Below are 17,468 nucleotides of genomic sequence, written 5' to 3'. Positions count from 1 at the left end.
ACATGTATGTTAGACCCTATACCATCTAAGCTCCTGAAAGAGGTGCTTCCAGAAGTCATAGATCCTCTTCTGACTATTATTAATTCCTCATTGTCATTAGGACATGTCCCCAAAACCTTCAAACTGGCTGTTATTAAGCCTATCATCAAAAAACCACAACTTGACCCCAAAGAACTAGTTAATTATAGACCAATCTCGAATCTCCCTTTTCTGTCCAAGATACTAGAAAAGGTGGTATCCACACAATTATATTCCTTCTTAGAGAAAAATGGTATATGTGAGGATTTCCAGTCAGGATTTAGACCGTATCATAGTACTGAGACTGCTCTTCTTAGAGTTACAAATGATCTGCTCTTATCATCTGATCATGGGTGTATCTCTCTATTAGTTTTATTGGATCTTAGTGCTGCGTTTGACACAATTGACCACAACATTCTTTTGCATAGACTTGAATACTTCGTTGGCATCAGTGGAAGTGCATTAGCATGGTTTAAATCGTACTTATATGACCGCCATCAGTTCGTAGCAGTGAATGAAGATGTATCCTATCGATAGCAAGTGCAGTATGGAGTACCTCAAGGCTCAGTACTAGGGCCGCTACTCTTCACGCTTTATATGTTACCCTTGGGAGATATCATCAGGAAACATGGTGTTAGCTTTCACTGTTATGCTGATGATACTCAGCTCTATATTTCTTTGCAGCCCGGTGAAACACACCAATTTGAAAAACTAATGGATTGCATAGTCGATATAAAAAACTGGATGACGAGTAATTTCTTACTGCTAAATTCTGAAAAAACAGAGGTGTTTATTATAGGACCTAAAAACTCTGCTTGTAATAACCTAGAACACTGTCTAAGACTTGATGGTTGCTCTGTCAATTCTTCGTCATCAGTTAGGAACCTAGGTGTGCTATTTGATCGCAATCTTTCCTTAGAAAGCCACGTTTCTAGCATTTGTAAAACTGCATTTTTCCATCTCAAAAATATATCTAAATTACGGCCTATGCTCTCAATGTCAAATGCAGAAATGTTAATCCATGCATTTATGACCTTAAGGTTAGATTATTGTAATGCTTTATTGGGTGGTTGTTCTGCACGCTTAGTAAACAAACTACAGCTAGTCCAAAATGCAGCAGCAAGAGTTCTTACTAGAACCAGGAAGTATGACCATATTAGCCCGGTCCTGTCAACACTGCACTGGCTCCCTATCAAGCATCGCATAGATTTTAAAATATTGCTTATTACTTATAAAGCCCTGAATGGTTTAGCACCTCAGTATTTGAATGAGCTCCTTTTACATTATAATCCTCTACGTCAGCTACGTTCTCAAAACTCAGGCAATTTGATAATACCTAGAATATCAAAATCAACTGCAGGCGGCAGATCCTTTTCCTATTTGGCGCCCAAACTCTGGAATAACCTACCTAACATTGTTCGGGAGGCAGACACACTCTTGCAGTTTAAATCTAGATTAAAGACCCATCTCTTTAACCTGGCATACACATAACATACTAATATGCTTTTATTATCCAAATCCGTTAAAGGATTTTTAGGCTGCATTAATTAGGTAAACCGGAACCGGAAACACTTCCCATAACAACCTATGTACTTGCTACATCATTAGAAGAATGGCATCTACGCTAATATTTGTCTGTTTCTCTCTTGTTCCGAGGTCACCGTGGCCACCAGATCCAGCCTGTGTCCAGATCAGAGGGTCACTGCAGTCACCCGGATCCAGTACGTATCCAGACCAGATGGTGGATCAGCACCTAGAAAGGACCTCTACATCCCTGAAAGACAGCGGAGACCAGGACAACTAGAGCCCCAGATACAGATCCCCTGTAAAGACCTTGTCTCAGAGGAGCACCAGGACAAGACCACAGGAAACAGATGATTCTTCTGCACAATCTGACTTTGCTGCATCCTGTAATTGAACTACTGGTTTCGTCTGGTCAGAGGAGAACTGGCCCCCCAACTGAGCCTGGTTTCTCCCAAGGTTTTTTTCTCCTTTCTGTCACCGATGGAGTTTCGGTTCCTTGCCGCTGTCGCCTCTGGCTTGCTTAGTTGGGGACACTTCATCTACAGCGATATCGTTGACTTGATTGCAAATAAATGCACAGACACTATTTAACTGAACAGAGATGACATAACTGAATCCAATGATGAACTGCCTTTAACTATCATTTTTGCATTATTGACACTGTTTTCCTAATGAATGTTGTTCAGTTGCTTTGACGCAATGTATTTTGTTTAAAGCGCTATATAAATAAAGGTGACATTGACATTGACATTTCCATCTCTTCTCACAATAACTTTGATTGTATTTTGTTCATGCACTTAGTTCCTAAAGTAACTTTAAATTCTGCATGATTCCAAATGTGTTTAGATGTTCCCCTTCTCACACAGTGACAGGGAGGTCTGTCAGAAGAGCAATCCCTCTAGGTGGATGTCCCTCTATGTAAAATAAAAACATCCAAACAGCTTGATAAGGCTGACGTCCATAGAGACCTTGGTTGGCTGCTAACTGCTCAAATTGGTTACTCAAATGCATTGTATCAGCCTCATACACCAGTCTTGGTGGTGACAGCGTGTGCTCGAGCCGAATGATCCAGATCCTTTGTGTTTTTCCAGGTAAGATTAGGAGGAGGGGATATGATCTCCTTAATAGAAGCTGGCGCCCCATGGGCCTGACTGCTGATCTCATCTCTACAGACCCACTCGGGGACTCATGTGCTCTCTCATTCCTCCATTCTATCTTTCATTCATTTATTTTCCTCTTTCTTTCCGCGGTTGTCACCCAAAGGGAGCATACGTGAATTGGTTTAATCTGTGTGAGCCGGGTGGAGATGCCCGAGAGGTTTCCAGTGACCCGTGAGCCATAACTGAGAGAGACAGAGAGCGTGATAGGGATGAGAAACAAACAGGCCAGACCAATACGGATTACAGAATGAAAGGATGGAGGAAAGAGAGGGTGAAATATGAAAGTATATTCAGTCAAAACTTTGGAAAAAGATTTTTTTTTATGTTTTTGAAAGAAGTCTCATATGCTCACCACTCTTATCCATTTATTTGTTCGATATTGTGAAAAATATTACAATTTAAAACAAGACTTTTTTTCTTTCAATATATTTTGTAAAATGTAATTTATTCCTTTGGTGCAAAGCTGAATTTTCAGCATCATTATTCAGAAAATTTGTCTTCAGTGTCACATGATCCTTCAGAAATCATTCTAATATACTGATTTGCTGCTCAGTAGACATTTATTACTATTATCAATGTAATAAATATATGTGTGTGTGTGTGTGTGTGTGTGTGTGTGTGTGTGTGTGTGTGTGTGTGTGTGTGTGTGTGTGCGTGCGTGTGTGTGCAAATTAAAAATGTTTGTGCTGTTTTTTTTTTTACCATATTTATATTTTAACCGGCAAGGACAATTTAAATGGATCAAAAGTGACAGTAAAAATATTTATAATGTTACAAAAGTTTTAAAATATTCAAAAAAAATATTAAGCACAAAAACCTGAAAAATATGAGAACTTTTTTTAAGAATGGGCACCAATACCCAACAGATATTGTCTACCTGTCCCATTCGCACAAAACAGATGCAGTATTCTTTAAAATAAATAAAAAAATTACAGGGGAATACAACCCATATAATTCAAACCTGCAGTAAAAAAATAATACTTTAAAAATACAAATACTTTCTGCATTAAATCACACTTTAGTTATCAGTTTCTGTGCTGTTGACCTTTAATGTTCAAATCCACTTTTACAAATAACCAAAAATGACTACGGCTTATATGTTTAATTATTTCAGCATGACTGAAAGATTTGTAAAAGTGTGAAATTGCAGTTCCTCCAACCTGAAGCACATCGCTTGAGCTTTTGGTGAGAAAGGTCTGTTCATCAGTGGTTCATTTCACTATTTTTGTAATAATTTGGTGGGAAATGGCCTTCAAAAGGTTTCTGCCTTCATTTTAGAACAGCTTTAAATGCATCTCTATGTAGGACACTGACTAGGGTTTGGAACAGAGTTTGTTATTCCTCTGCTCTGCTGCTTCATTATTTCCTCCTGACAACACAAATGCAGCAATTTATCTGCATCTTCACATGCATTTGTATCTGTCCCTGTTCCTTTACACAATTACACAGAACATTCATCATGCGCTTACATTTTATGAAATACAGTGTCATAAATGACTGCAGGCAATTCCTACAAGCTAACTACTGTTGTCTAACATCTCCAAACACCTCAAATTCACCATATTTCATGTGTATTCCACCACAACACGTCTGAACAAACTAGACACAATTCTCCTCAGAGAAAAATAAATAAATAAATGAGACAGAAAGTGAGCAACAGAACCAGAGGGCTAAGATAATTTCTTCACATTGTCTGTCTGGGAAGCCTGTGGCGCACTCTGTGTGTGTTGCGTGTGTGTGCGTGTGAGTGTGTGTGTGTGTGTGTGTGTGTGTGTGTGTGTGTGTGTGTGTGTGTGTGTGTGTGTGTGAGTGTGCATTAATCGTGGCAGGGCTGTAATCTCATTAAGGCTGATCTGATTTATGGAGAGAGGAGCGATACGGGTCAGGGTTATGGAAACCACACCGGACCTCCTCTTTCAAACGGGTTATGCACACAAGCAGGGGGCAACTGACTCTGTACTCATTTACACACACACACACACACACACACACACACACACACACACATACTCAACTTACTTGTCATTATGGGCTTTTTGGAGAGTAAATGAGGGGCAGGTTATTAATCATAGCCTTTAACAAGGTGACAGTGTTCTGTGCGCTAACTATCAGAGGAACAAGTGACTCAATAACACACACTGCTGACCAGAGCCAAGAGCTAAAGATAATAGATTATTTAGTGCTTGGAAAAAAAAAGTGTGTTTGTCGTTATATATACAGTGGTGTGTCTAAAGAAATAATGTATATACCCAGTCACACTGTAAATGTCAATATTTAAAGGGTATAAGCCAGGGAAAAACAGGTTTTTGTTTGATCTTAAAAAAAGGAAAAAGATCACTTTCCAGTCCACCCAAACAACATTTATTGAAACTAAGCCAGAAAAAAACTACTTTTTCAAAAATCTTTATTGTACTGTATACTGAAACCAGAAGCAGGTAGGAGTGAAACACTTCACAGGTTTGACAAAAGGTTACTAAAAACGATTCATTAAAACATTAAAACTAAATGCAAATATAATGTTTTTGCAAGGAAAAGAACACTAAAATGTGACCACGTTTGCTTTATATAATGAGTAAAACTGAACATTCAGCAACTGAACTTGACCCAGCTGATGATGAATAACAGAGTAAACTATCAGGAAGGTTAGCCAATCGCAACAGTTTAATTTACATGAATGGTCTTAATAAAGGTAAATCAGCAGATTAACTTCACATGGTCAAAGAAAGGCAAACATTTATCAGTGTTTCTGATACATTTTCAAAAGCTTGAGGCAATTTAATTTTTTGAGGTCAGTGAGTTATTAAGATATTCAAACGTTTATTCAGCAAGGACACATTCATTTGATCAAAATGTTCAGTAAAGGCATTTATAATATCATGGTACAAATTATTTTAATGGTGTGCTCTTCTATTGGACTTTCTATCCACGAAAGAATAAAGTAGCATAGTTTACACAAAAATATTACAGTAAGTACTAGTAAGTAATACTAAGTATTAATTACAAGTACATTAAAGTACAATCAAGTAAGTGAATGTGCTTTTTTTCTGAAACCCCCCCCCCCCCAAAAAAAAAACAGCATATTTGGGTTATAGGACTCTGACCCGCAACATAAAGTCAACATGCATTTAAGTGTTTGTGTATGACACCGGTCTCACCTGGTACTCGCTGGGCCAGAAGGTGCTGACGGCCAGCTCCACCTGATGCCACTGCCGCCCCTGAGAGCCGGACACATTCCACACGGCATTTCCCCGTGAGCCGCCGTTTACACGCACATACACGCTCAGGCCCCCGGGACTGTGTCCATCACGGCTGTACAGAAAATAACTGAACTGCACACAGTGTGTGTCGTTCTCACTCAGCGGACGTAACATGAGCTGAGCCCGCTGCCCTGCACCATACTGAGAAGAGTTCACCAGCATGTAGGAGCCTGGAGAGAGACAGGGAGAAAGAGATTGTCACTTTCTTGATGCACATGACACTGTTTGTTCTGTTTGCACTTTTGGGTAACACTTTATTTCAAGGTGTCCTTGTTACACGTTACATGTACTTACTATTAAAATAACAATTCATTATGTATAATTGCATGCGAGTAACCCTAAGCCAAACCCAAATCCTAAACACGTGGTTAGGACATGTGGTTAATTAATATTACTTCAGTACTTATATGTATAATTGTAACAAGGAAACCTTAAAATAAAGTGAAACACCCTTTGGCTATTTTTTTATTTATTATTAAACTGCACAAGTTGCTGTGTTTATGATAAAACAGAACTACATGTGACCAAGCAGTAAACAAAAGTGTTGTATCATTCCTTAATGAATCAGAGTTTCTGAACAAAATGGTAGAGTGACTTATACAATGACTCACTTATTTAGACAGTCACTTGTTGCCACCTACTGGAGTATTGATGTAACCTTCAGAAAGAGTGACTGAAAAATCCCCAGCACTAATACACATATATAAATTACACCACTTTGATCTTTGTGTTGGGTAACAGATATTGAGCTACTGCTAAGCCCACATTTAAATACGGTGATTATAAATGATTGCTGTGGTGTTGTGGCAGGGCAGAGTTCACTGTGGGTAATGCAGTTTAAAGCAGGTGTAATCAGTGCAGTGATGATGGAAGCTCTGCTTGGGTACTCCACCATTATTAATCACGCTGACACAGTTATTAAAACTCTGAATGTCTGCCACTAGGGTTCCAAAAAAAACACATTACATACAGAGAGAAACTAACAGGTGCAAATTAAAGAAACCACAACAAATATTACACTTACACAAACATAAAATACTGAGTGTTGCATCTCAGTGACAATTATGTTTATTGTTCAATGTCTTGAGGACATTATCTGCTGTCTTTATTTTGTTTTCATACATTTTTGACCTAGATTTGTACTTTTTTACACTAGTTTTATCATTTGCAATGTGAAAATCAAAAGTCAGGTTCTTTAAAATAGTCCTCAAGCCACATGGTTTAAGGTTTAACTGCTGTCTGTAGAACAAACAGTACAGGATGACAGACTGAAGCATAATAATGAAACTACAGCGCACCTGAAGTTAAAGAAATTAAAGATGCCAATCCTTTTGGTGAAAAACAAGACAGTGCTTATGTAACATATCGGTGCCGTGACCCGGATATGGGCAGGACAGCTAGTGAAAGTTATATATATATTTATTTTTACATTTACATTTATTCATTTAGCAGACGCTTTTATCCTAAGCGCCTTACAAATGAGGACAGTGGAAGCAATCAAAAACAACAAAAAGAGCAATGATATATAAGTGCTATAACAAGTCTCAGTTAGCTTAACACAGAACACATAGCAAGGGCTATATATATATATATATATATATATATATATATATATATATATATATATATATATATATATATATATATAAGAGCTATAAACTTCACTTCCCTGGCCTCAAAAGGTCTACTAGAGGTGTTTAGCGTACTTCTTTGTGCAATTGTCTCCAATGCTGCTCAGAGAGGTGTGAGAAGGACATTTGTGTCATGACCCAGATAGTGGCTAGTGTAACAAAGGACAGCTAGTAAGAGCTGTATCCGTTAACATCATACCCTGGCCTTAAGAGTTGCATTATAATTATTTAGCATACTTCTTAGAACAATTTCCTCTCATGTCATGCGACGTTGATTCAAATACTGCTCAAAGTGGTACAAGTAGGACATTTGGTGCCATGACCCAGACAGGGGTGAGTGTAAAAAAGGAAAGCTAGAGAAATATATATGAGGTAAGCTAGAGGTCTTTAGTGTACTTCTTAGCACAACTGACTCCCATGCCAGGTGATGAAGTTGGAGTGAGTAATACCACATTTACAGTTACACATTTACTCACATTTCACAGCTGGTTATATATTGTCTATATAAGTATGTGAATAAAAAAAATAATAATAATAAATAAATAAAAATACTTGAAAATACTTGAAAATCTTGAAACTTGAAGATCACTTAAAATAAAAAGTACAGAATATATTTTCTCTTACAGAAAAAAAAACACATGAACTTAATATCACATGCAAAATATGTGAAACACACGTGAAACCGTTGTGAAAAAATGTGGTCTTGGACCATTTCCTTGGTATTAATGTGTGAAACTCATGTGTTCCACATATTTCACGTGTGATTTTTTCATGTGATTTTATATGTGAATTTCATGTGTTTTTTTCTCTGTCGTGAAGAAAATCTAACTAAAGGTCAAAACAGTGTGTATAGAGACACTAAATCTATTACAGTACTGACCTATAATAGAGAATTATTAAATAAATCATGAAAGATAATAGATAAAACATTTACTACAGGGCTATTTTTCCCCATATTTTAAATATTGCAGGTATTTTCAGTGTTTATGCCTTAAGACCCTGCAGTGATCGTAGAAAATTGGAAATTCCATAGCACTAAACAATTAACATATTAATGTTCCACCATTTACACGGTATCACAATGTGCTTAGAGTAAGAATTGCATGGTAGTACCATGGTATATGTCCACCCGAGAAAAAAAAAAAAAACATATGGTCCGATAATGGTAACTTTTTATTACTAAAGTCTATTGCAAATAACTTTAGTCGAAGGTCAACAGCTGCCCTCCATCTAGATTTGAAATTTAAAGCATGTAGTTTCTTACGCTTGACTGTTTCAAACAACAACCCGCTGAGGAACAAGTTTGCAGCTCCATCGTCTGGAAGAGAGCGTGAGAGTTTGTTTTGAGACTGTCAGGTTTGTATGCATGAGCACTCTCGTGGAACGGACTTTAGAGCCACAGCTTAAAGAGAACAGAGAATAAAAGAAGCATCTTAAATCAAAAGTCCATCTGACAGTCTTTATGCAGATCAGGGCCTGAATGAGCATCAGGGCCTGCAGTAAACCGCTATGACAGTCACAAATGAAAAAGTGTTGCATTCTGGAAGAAGTCAAAGCAACAGAATGATACTTTTAAATATGATTTTAATGCCTTTGAATGCCGCATTCTGACTGGAAATTGGATGCAATTGGAAGTTTTTGGTGGATCATAATTTGGTGCGTGTTGTGGGATGCACAGATAAACTAGTTTTTCATGCTTAAAGTCAAAAAGAAACCAAAATGTCCCTTCAATATTATTTAAAAGCAATTTTAGTTTATATAGTCTATTATAGTTTTAGTTTATTCATATTTTGAATTAGCTTTAGCACAACTGACAAATACTGATATTGCAATTTTTAGTAATTTAGTCAAAGATATTTAATTTTGTAATTATTATTTAGGTGTAATTAGCGTAATTAATTTGTACTTACTAGTTTTAATTTATATTTTAATTAAGCAAACAACAGTGGTGGAAAATTTGACGAATTAAAAAAAAAGAAGAAAAAGAAGTATAAAATCAGAGGAGGGCAGAAATGTCATTTCAAAGCCTGAAATTCTAATAATGTCTGAACCCTACACACATCTCCATTGTACAATCTCAGCTCGGCTCGCACCCGCCACACATGCTGCTGTAATCACTGCTGAGCTTCCTGGAGGCTCTGGGTCTATTTCTCAGAAGTTATTAATTTTCCTCTCCCCCTCCTTCCTCTGGCGGCGCATGTAGGAGCCTGCCTCCTCTCAGATGAAGAGTGTGAGCGCCAGGGACCATGACCCAAATGAAAATTTTCACACGCTCGTTTTTCTGGAGCCCATTTTCAGGCCCTGACAGGTGGCAGAGGAGAGATGGGAGGTCAAACAAATGGATTGTGGCAGAGCGCTGCTGGAAATTCTCTTTATTTACTGATAACACTTTATGAAATGAAACAGTGCAACACAACAACCTAAAGATGATGGTTATCCAAAAGAGAACATTCTGAGTTCAGAACAACAAGGGAGAGTCCATCCAAAATGTATATTCTGTCATCATTTACTCATGATTATATGGTTCCAAACCTGTTTGACGTTCTTCCCTCTGCTGAACTGTGATGATGGTCCAGGTCAATGACATCATCACTAGAGTGCCAACCTAAATTTTATTATATTTTGTGTGTTGACAATGTGTATGTTGATAGATGGTACCAAGATCATTTGTTCAATGTGTTAAGGTTATGAAGGATACAAGAGTCATTGTTTGTTTTGAATTATTTATTTATTTTGTAAGTTTACATTTTACAGCACATGTTCGATCTTGCATGTCTAATCCAGTGTTTGGAGGTGGGTTCTGGTAGTGCGCATATCCGGAACGTACCATTTTACAAAATGGAGGGAGACATGAGTGCTATGGAGTGTTAATGTTTGAGTGTTTGTTATGCATGTTATGTGTGTTTGTATTATGGTTACTTCATGTAAAAATGAGTTTATGAGAATGTTTATTAGTTATGTAGCTACTAATGCTTTGCTGTGAAAGTCTGTATTGTGTGTTTTTGAGAAAGGTTCCTCCCCGTGAATATGGTTTGATCCACCAGTGTTTGGGCGGGAAATTTGTGTATTTAAACAATGGTCTGATCAGAGTAATGGGGGGGGCTGCATCCTGTGAATTCTGTGCCAATGTAAGAACTTGTCTGAGGTGAGACATGCTGATTATTATGTGGATGTACCACTAGGTAGTGATGGCAAAATCGAGGCCTCGTGAACCAATGAAACAGCTGAACCAAATGTGCCATATTTTTTCGAGGCTTCGAATCAATCCGACACCCGTCTCAACGGTGACACCTAGTGGTCACTTGCAGGTGTTGATCTGAAACAACCTTGACGAGCCATTAAAAAAATGTGTTGTTTTTTTTATTATTATAATGTTCTAATATGTGAAGCTTGTAACCTATAGGCTCCTCACTGTGCATAATGTTATTTTGGTCATGAAAATGAATATTAATAAAAGAAATCAAGCCACAATGTCTCACTTTTTTAGAGATTTTTATTCAAAAATATTAATTTATCTGCTGTGGAAGGACTTAGCCTACTTCTTTTTTTACAGATAATTTCTCCAGCCTTTGAAAAAATCCTCTCACAAGGGACACTTGTTGCTGGCATACAAAGATATTTTTTTGCAAGGACATACAAATGAGGAAAGATTACTGCTCTCTCTTTCCAGTAAGTTAGTGGATCATGAGTTCTGGGCAAATACGCATCGTTGACGTATTTTTTCACTTCCACTGTGGCATCAGCTGTAGCATTGTGTATCATCTTGGTTTGATGGATGCGAGTATCAAAAAGTTCCCATAAACTGTCCTGTGTTTCTACTGGTGTTGATGTTGATGGTGATGGTGATGATGATGATGATGGGTGTGATGTTGACATTTCTGGGTCTGAATAAAAATGAAAACAGCAATTAGTAACAAATCCTAAACTGACGGCATCTTTGAAGGATATATTATATTACATGATTCAGATTACATAACATAACACAGACTGAAACTGCTCACCAGGATTTGTGTTTGAATGCATCAGTGAAGCACACTCCAGTGTGATATGCTTTTCAGCTTCCTGGGCTTTGGCAGCATTTCCAAATGCCACATTTTTTAACCTTGGGTCCAGCAGTGTAGCCAGTGCCAAGGCTCTAAAACTCTCATAACCTCCACATCTGGAGTGCAGACCTTCTTGCAGATGTGAGCCTATGAGCCAAAACAGGAGAAACACATATTTATAATAATGACAATAATATGACAGTTATGGCCAATCACATGGGTAGTATGGTCATTGTGGCCTACCTAATTGAACAGTTGATTCCTGCGTTGCATTTTCTTTTTTCAGTGCAAGCTTGTGCTGCAACATCCTGTACAGTGGTATAAGCTTTGAAGCAGACACTCTCTTTTCCTCTGACATCTCTGTTGTTGCGAGTTTGAATGGTTGCAGTATTGACAATGATTGTTCAATAATGTCATAATCAATACTTGTCAGGGGAGCAGTATCATTGTTTAAGTTGGAAAGTGCAGCAGCCACTGGTTCACGTTGGTCATACAAGCGCTGTAGCATGTCAAATGTGCTGTTCCATCTCGTGTCAACTTCCTGTATCAGTTTCAGAGTTGGTCTTCCCATCAAGCCCTGCATCTCCACAAGCTTGTCCTTTGCTTTGCAGCTGGATCTGAACAACCCCACTATCTTTCTGGCCTTCTGGCGTATTTCATTGATGACTGGGGTTTGATCTAGTGCCTTTTTCACAATCAAATTTAAAGTATGAGCAAAACATGGGACATGGCGAAGGTGGAGTAGCTGGGCACTTAGGATCATGTTAGATGCATTGTCAGTCACCATGCACTGAACTTTGGAGGTTATTCCCCACTCAGCCATTAGCAAGGCTTTAGCCTCCATGAGATGCTGGGCTGTGTGGGTTTGGTAAAACCTCCTTACACCCAGTACAACAGTTGCCATTTTTGCCTCTGGTGTTATGTAATGGCAAGTCACAACAAGATTTCCATCCATATTAATGGAGGACCACATGTCAGCTGTAAGGCTAACAAATTCGGCCTTTTGTAGGTCCTCCATTGTCTTCTCCTTGGCTTTGTTGTACTTTTCGCTGACCATTATTTTAAGCACCTTCCGGGATGGGAGGACATAGCTTGGATCAAGCTTATTCACAAATGCCCTGAATCCCTCATCGTCCACGATGGTGAAGGGCTGCAGATCCTTCACCACCATGTTTATAAGAGCCTCATCCAATTCCCTCTGTCTGACTTTTAAAAGAGAAGACAAAACATACTTTCAGACAAATACATTGGAAAAATACAGCTTCAATTAGTGCACATCTATTAAAAGTATAGCCTACTGGTTCATTATTTGGAAACCTTCCAGTGTTTATAATCAGTGCTTTATATAACGTATAAACTTTATAAACAGTGTCCCAAAAGGTTGTAATTATATTTCAATTATAATTATATCCCAAACAATGCATACCTTGCTTAGATGGCCCAGCAGTGTCAGTAGCAGGCCTAGGTACAGGGGGAATGCCATCCTCTGCACCCTGCAAAATGGCAGGATGAGTGCTCCTCAAATGGCGCATCATGGATGATGTATTGTTGCAGTAGGCTAGCTGCCGATCACAATACACACATCTCACTTTATTTGGGGTTTCTAAATGGAAATGCTCCCACACCACAGATGTACGGCATCTCTTCTGGGGAGCTTCCATTTTATCTATCTATCCAAATCTATCTATCTATATATGAATCGATCTATGTATCTAGATATGTATCTATAATCTATGTATCTATATATGTATCTATCTATAATATATGTATTTATATATGTATCTGTAATCTATCTATATATGTATCTATCTATTAATCTAGCTGTCTATATATATTTATATCTATGTATCTATTAATGTGTCACTATATGTATACTCTGTCTGTCTCTAGCCTCTCAGTCAATGTGTTGTGTAAATTTAAATGTAAGTCTAAACTAATCAAATCGCACTATGTCACTATATCACCAAAAATCCGCTATCTCAAAGTCAAACTCCTCTCACAAAAACCCACGAGGTCAAAATGTGTTTATTTCACTTTTATACAGATGTGTGATTGTGTGGTCTGTTCCCGACCATTCCAATCAAACGCTGATTCGTCGGACCACACCTGATGAAACAATTAGTGAAACACTTCGAGGCTTCGTTTGGTCATAGTCACGTGACATGGGTGTTTCGAATCACGCTTCGGATCAGTGTTTCGACACATCTGCGCTTCGGGATCTCGCAAAGCTTCGGAACGACTGTTTCGCTTCAGCCATCCTTACCACTAGGCATTGTTTAGTGCCAGTTTTTGCTGCTCACAGCATTTTGTTTTTGATTTTTTTAGCACCAGTGTATGTTGCATTAAGTGTTTTGTTTTTTTTTGTTTTGTTTCTTTGTTTATTTTTGTGCACCACATGGACTGCTTCTTGAAAATGCAGCTTCTAAAATAAATCACAACTGGCATTTTGAAAATCACTCCCGTGTACTGAGCCTTCCTAACTTCTCCCAGGCCTTTCTGCTTTTCTCTACATGACACATGGTGGCAGCGGTACTTCCAGGCCAATAGGAGGCTAGTACATGTGGAGGCTGCATGTTGAGTTGTGCAACAAACCCTTTGTCAAGTTGGGTGGTAAGAGACATTGCACCAAAGGCAAGGGACGAGTCTAATGTTCCAGATGAGGCTGAATCGACGTACACCGTTCCAGACCAAAGGGAAGTTGTAGCTGGGAGTACAACTGACCAAATTATGGATATGATGCAAAAGTTTTTACGTAAGCAACAGCAAAGAGAGGAACGCTTAGAAAGAGAGGCGCAACGCCAAGGTCATAAATGGCAGGTGCTTCACCATCAGTTTACACAGCTGCAGTCTGAAGTTCATCAAGACCTACAACAACGACAGTCAGTGGCAGGACATGCAACTGCATCAGCAGATACAGCTATGCGTCGGCCTTCGACCATCCATACAAGCCGACAACCTTTGCAAGATGAGTATGCTTCAGGAGGTGAGAATCTAACTGAGGGACAAGGACCTTCAGTGCCATGTTTCCAGACTCCGATAATGCTTCCTTGGGCCCAGGATGAGGACATAGAGCACTATCTAACAACTTTTGAACGTATTGCTCAAGCGTGCAGATGGCCAAGGCAAGACTGGGTGTTGCATTTATTACCTCTCTTATCTGGCAAAGTGAGAGCAGCTTATGTGGCCATGGAGCCTGATGACTCTCTAAACTATGGCTTGGTCAAACAGGCTATTCTTGACAAGTTCGAAATAAATGTGGAAATGTACAGACAGCGCTTCAAAGCTTACAGTGCTCCAGAAGATGAGACTCCAAGAGCGTTGCAAGTAAGACTAAGAGACTTGTATGAGAAATGGATGAATCCTAAGAGTCGATCAAAGGAGGAGATTGGTGACCAGATTGTTCTAGAACAGTTCCTCAAATTACTCAACCCAGAGACCAGAACATGGGTGAGACAGTATAACCCTACCTCTTCTAAACCAGCAGCAGAGATGGCAGAGTCCTTTGTGGCCGCAAGACGATCTGTGTATCAACCAAGACGATGGTGAACCCATAACAACAGCTCAACCGGTAAGTCTGGGGATGGTTGGGGTAGTGGTCTGAGTAATCTTGGTACTAATTCCAGTGTAGCACAAGTTAGTTCTGGTACTAACATGGGTAAACAGCAGGGGACAGTTAATCAGTATAGGGTAGAGCGGTGTAATTATTTGTCATGGATGTGGCCAGCCAGGACATAAGAAAGCAGATTGCCCTTTACAGAAAGTTTCTAATACCCGCCTTCGTTATGTGCCGAGATCCTCTCTAGGATTAAATGAGGTAGAGTCAAATACAGACACTGTAATTGATGTAAAGATTGGGGCTAAATTCTTTAAAGCTTTAGTGGACTCTGGTTCAAGTCAAACATTAGTAAGATCTGAATGTCTGGGGGAAGGGAACACATTGATGCTAGACAAATTGAGAGTGCGGTGTATTCATGGTGATGAAAAAGAATATCCAAAAACTGAGCTGTTAATTGAAATAAGTGGTCAGGCTTATTATCTTTCAGTTGGGGTAATGGACCAGGCACCCTATCCAGTTATTTTGGGCAGAGATGTGCCCGTGCTTGTAGATCTTTTGCAGAATGACAGTGAGATAGCTGAAGCTAGGGTGGTAACAAGAGCCCAGTCTAAGCATGACATGACCTGTAAACAGCTGCTGAAAGATTTACCTTTTAGTGAGGGTCATAAATCGAGGAAATCTAGACGTGAACGGCGTCAGAACAAAGTTGAGGGTACAGAAATGGTTGAAAAGTTGCCTGAACCTTATGCAGAAGATATTGAATGCATCCCTCATGATATAGTGGAGCTTCAAAGGCAAGATAAAACCCTGAAACCATTGTTTGAGAAGGTAGACAAGGGAAGCCCTGTGTCAACTTTGTTGCAGAAAGATCATTTTGTAGTTAAAGAGGATAGGCTGTACCTGAAGAGCACAGAAGGAGAAAGGTTGGTAGTCCCTGAATCCATGAGACTGAAAGTATTGCAGTTGGGTCATTCGGTACCGTGGGCCGGGCATTTAGGCCAGCAGAAAACGCTAGCCAGAATTGCTAGTAGATTTTATTGGCCCAGGCTGTATATGGACGTAATGGATTTTTGTAAGTCTTGTCCAGAGTGTCAGCTGGTGAGTCCAGCTAAAAAGAGCGATAGAGCACCTCTTGTGAGTCTCCCTATTATTGACATCCCGTTTTCTAGGATTGCTATGGATATAGTGGGTCCCTTAGAAAAGAGTAGAACAGGAAATCGGTATATTCTGGTTATTGCCGATTATGCTACCAGATATCCAGAGGTTTTTCCTCTTAAAAACATAAAGACGAGACAAATTGTTAATGCCCTTGTTCAGCTCTTTTCACGGGTAGGTTTACCCAAAGAGATCATCACAGACCAGGGAACTAACTTTACGTCCAGGCAAATTAAGTAAGTGTATTCAATGTTGCGTATACATCCTATAATGACCACTCCCTATCATCCTCAGACTGACGGTATGGTAATGAGGTTCAATCAGACATTGAAAGCAATGTTGCGCAAGTTTGTGTCTGATACAGGTGCAGATTGGGACCAGTGGCTGCCATATTTGATGTTTGCCTATCGAGAAGTTCCACAAGTGTCTACAGGCTACTCACCCTTCGAATTGCTCTACGGCCGCCGGGTTCGTGGACCTTTGGATGTCTTAAAGGAGGCCTGGGAAGGAGACAATGCAAGTGAGCAAACCAATATCTTGTCTTATGTCATTAATATGAGGGAGAAGATGGAATCGATGGCAGAGTTGGTAAGAGTCAACATGGCCAATGCGCAACAACAACAAAAACAATTGTATGATCAGTCAAGCAGGAAGAGAACATTAAGTCCAGGTCAGAAGGTGCTACTGCTTCTTCCTACATCTGACAGTTCATTACTGGCCAAGTGGCAGGGGCCGTATGAAGTGTTACGCAAACTAAGTGCTACTAATTATGAAATCTCTCTACCAGATCGCAGGAAGAAGTTGCAAGTCTTTCATATTAACCTTTTAAGACCTTGGCATGAGAGAAAAGGCTCATGGTCCGAGCTGCTGTGGGCAAGAAAAATAGATGAAGAAGAGGAACTGGATGAACAATACTTTCCAGTTGATCAAAAGTCGATTTCCTGTCCAGCAGTAGATCATCTTACACCTAATCAGCAGAGAGAGTTCCTGAAATGAGTTCCAGAGAATCTCTTCAGTGATCAGCCTGGGAAAACAGATCTTCTACAGCATGATATTCACCTTCAGCAGACCGAGCCCATTAGACAGACTCATTGTGGAGTTCCTGCACGCCTGATTCCTGCTTT

The 17,468-nt window shown here is 39.2% G+C and overlaps 1 protein-coding gene across 10 annotated transcripts in view; it reads right to left on the bottom strand.

The window, feature by feature from the left end:
* Positions 1 to 17,468, bottom strand: part of LOC132104528 (receptor-type tyrosine-protein phosphatase U-like) — a 281,009-nt gene that overhangs the window by 138,204 nt on the left and 125,337 nt on the right. For all 10 annotated transcript variants that reach the window (XM_059510078.1, XM_059510079.1, XM_059510070.1 and 7 more), the window contains exon 3: positions 5,858 to 6,129. In XM_059510078.1, the coding sequence (XP_059366061.1) occupies positions 5,858 to 6,129 (272 nt within the window). The remainder of the gene's footprint in view (positions 1 to 5,857; positions 6,130 to 17,468) is intronic.

Source organism: Carassius carassius, chromosome 25 (assembly GCF_963082965.1).
Source record: "Carassius carassius chromosome 25, fCarCar2.1, whole genome shotgun sequence".
Classification (NCBI taxonomy): Eukaryota; Metazoa; Chordata; class Actinopteri; order Cypriniformes; family Cyprinidae; genus Carassius; species Carassius carassius.
This window is presented reverse-complemented; position numbering and strand designations above follow the sequence as displayed.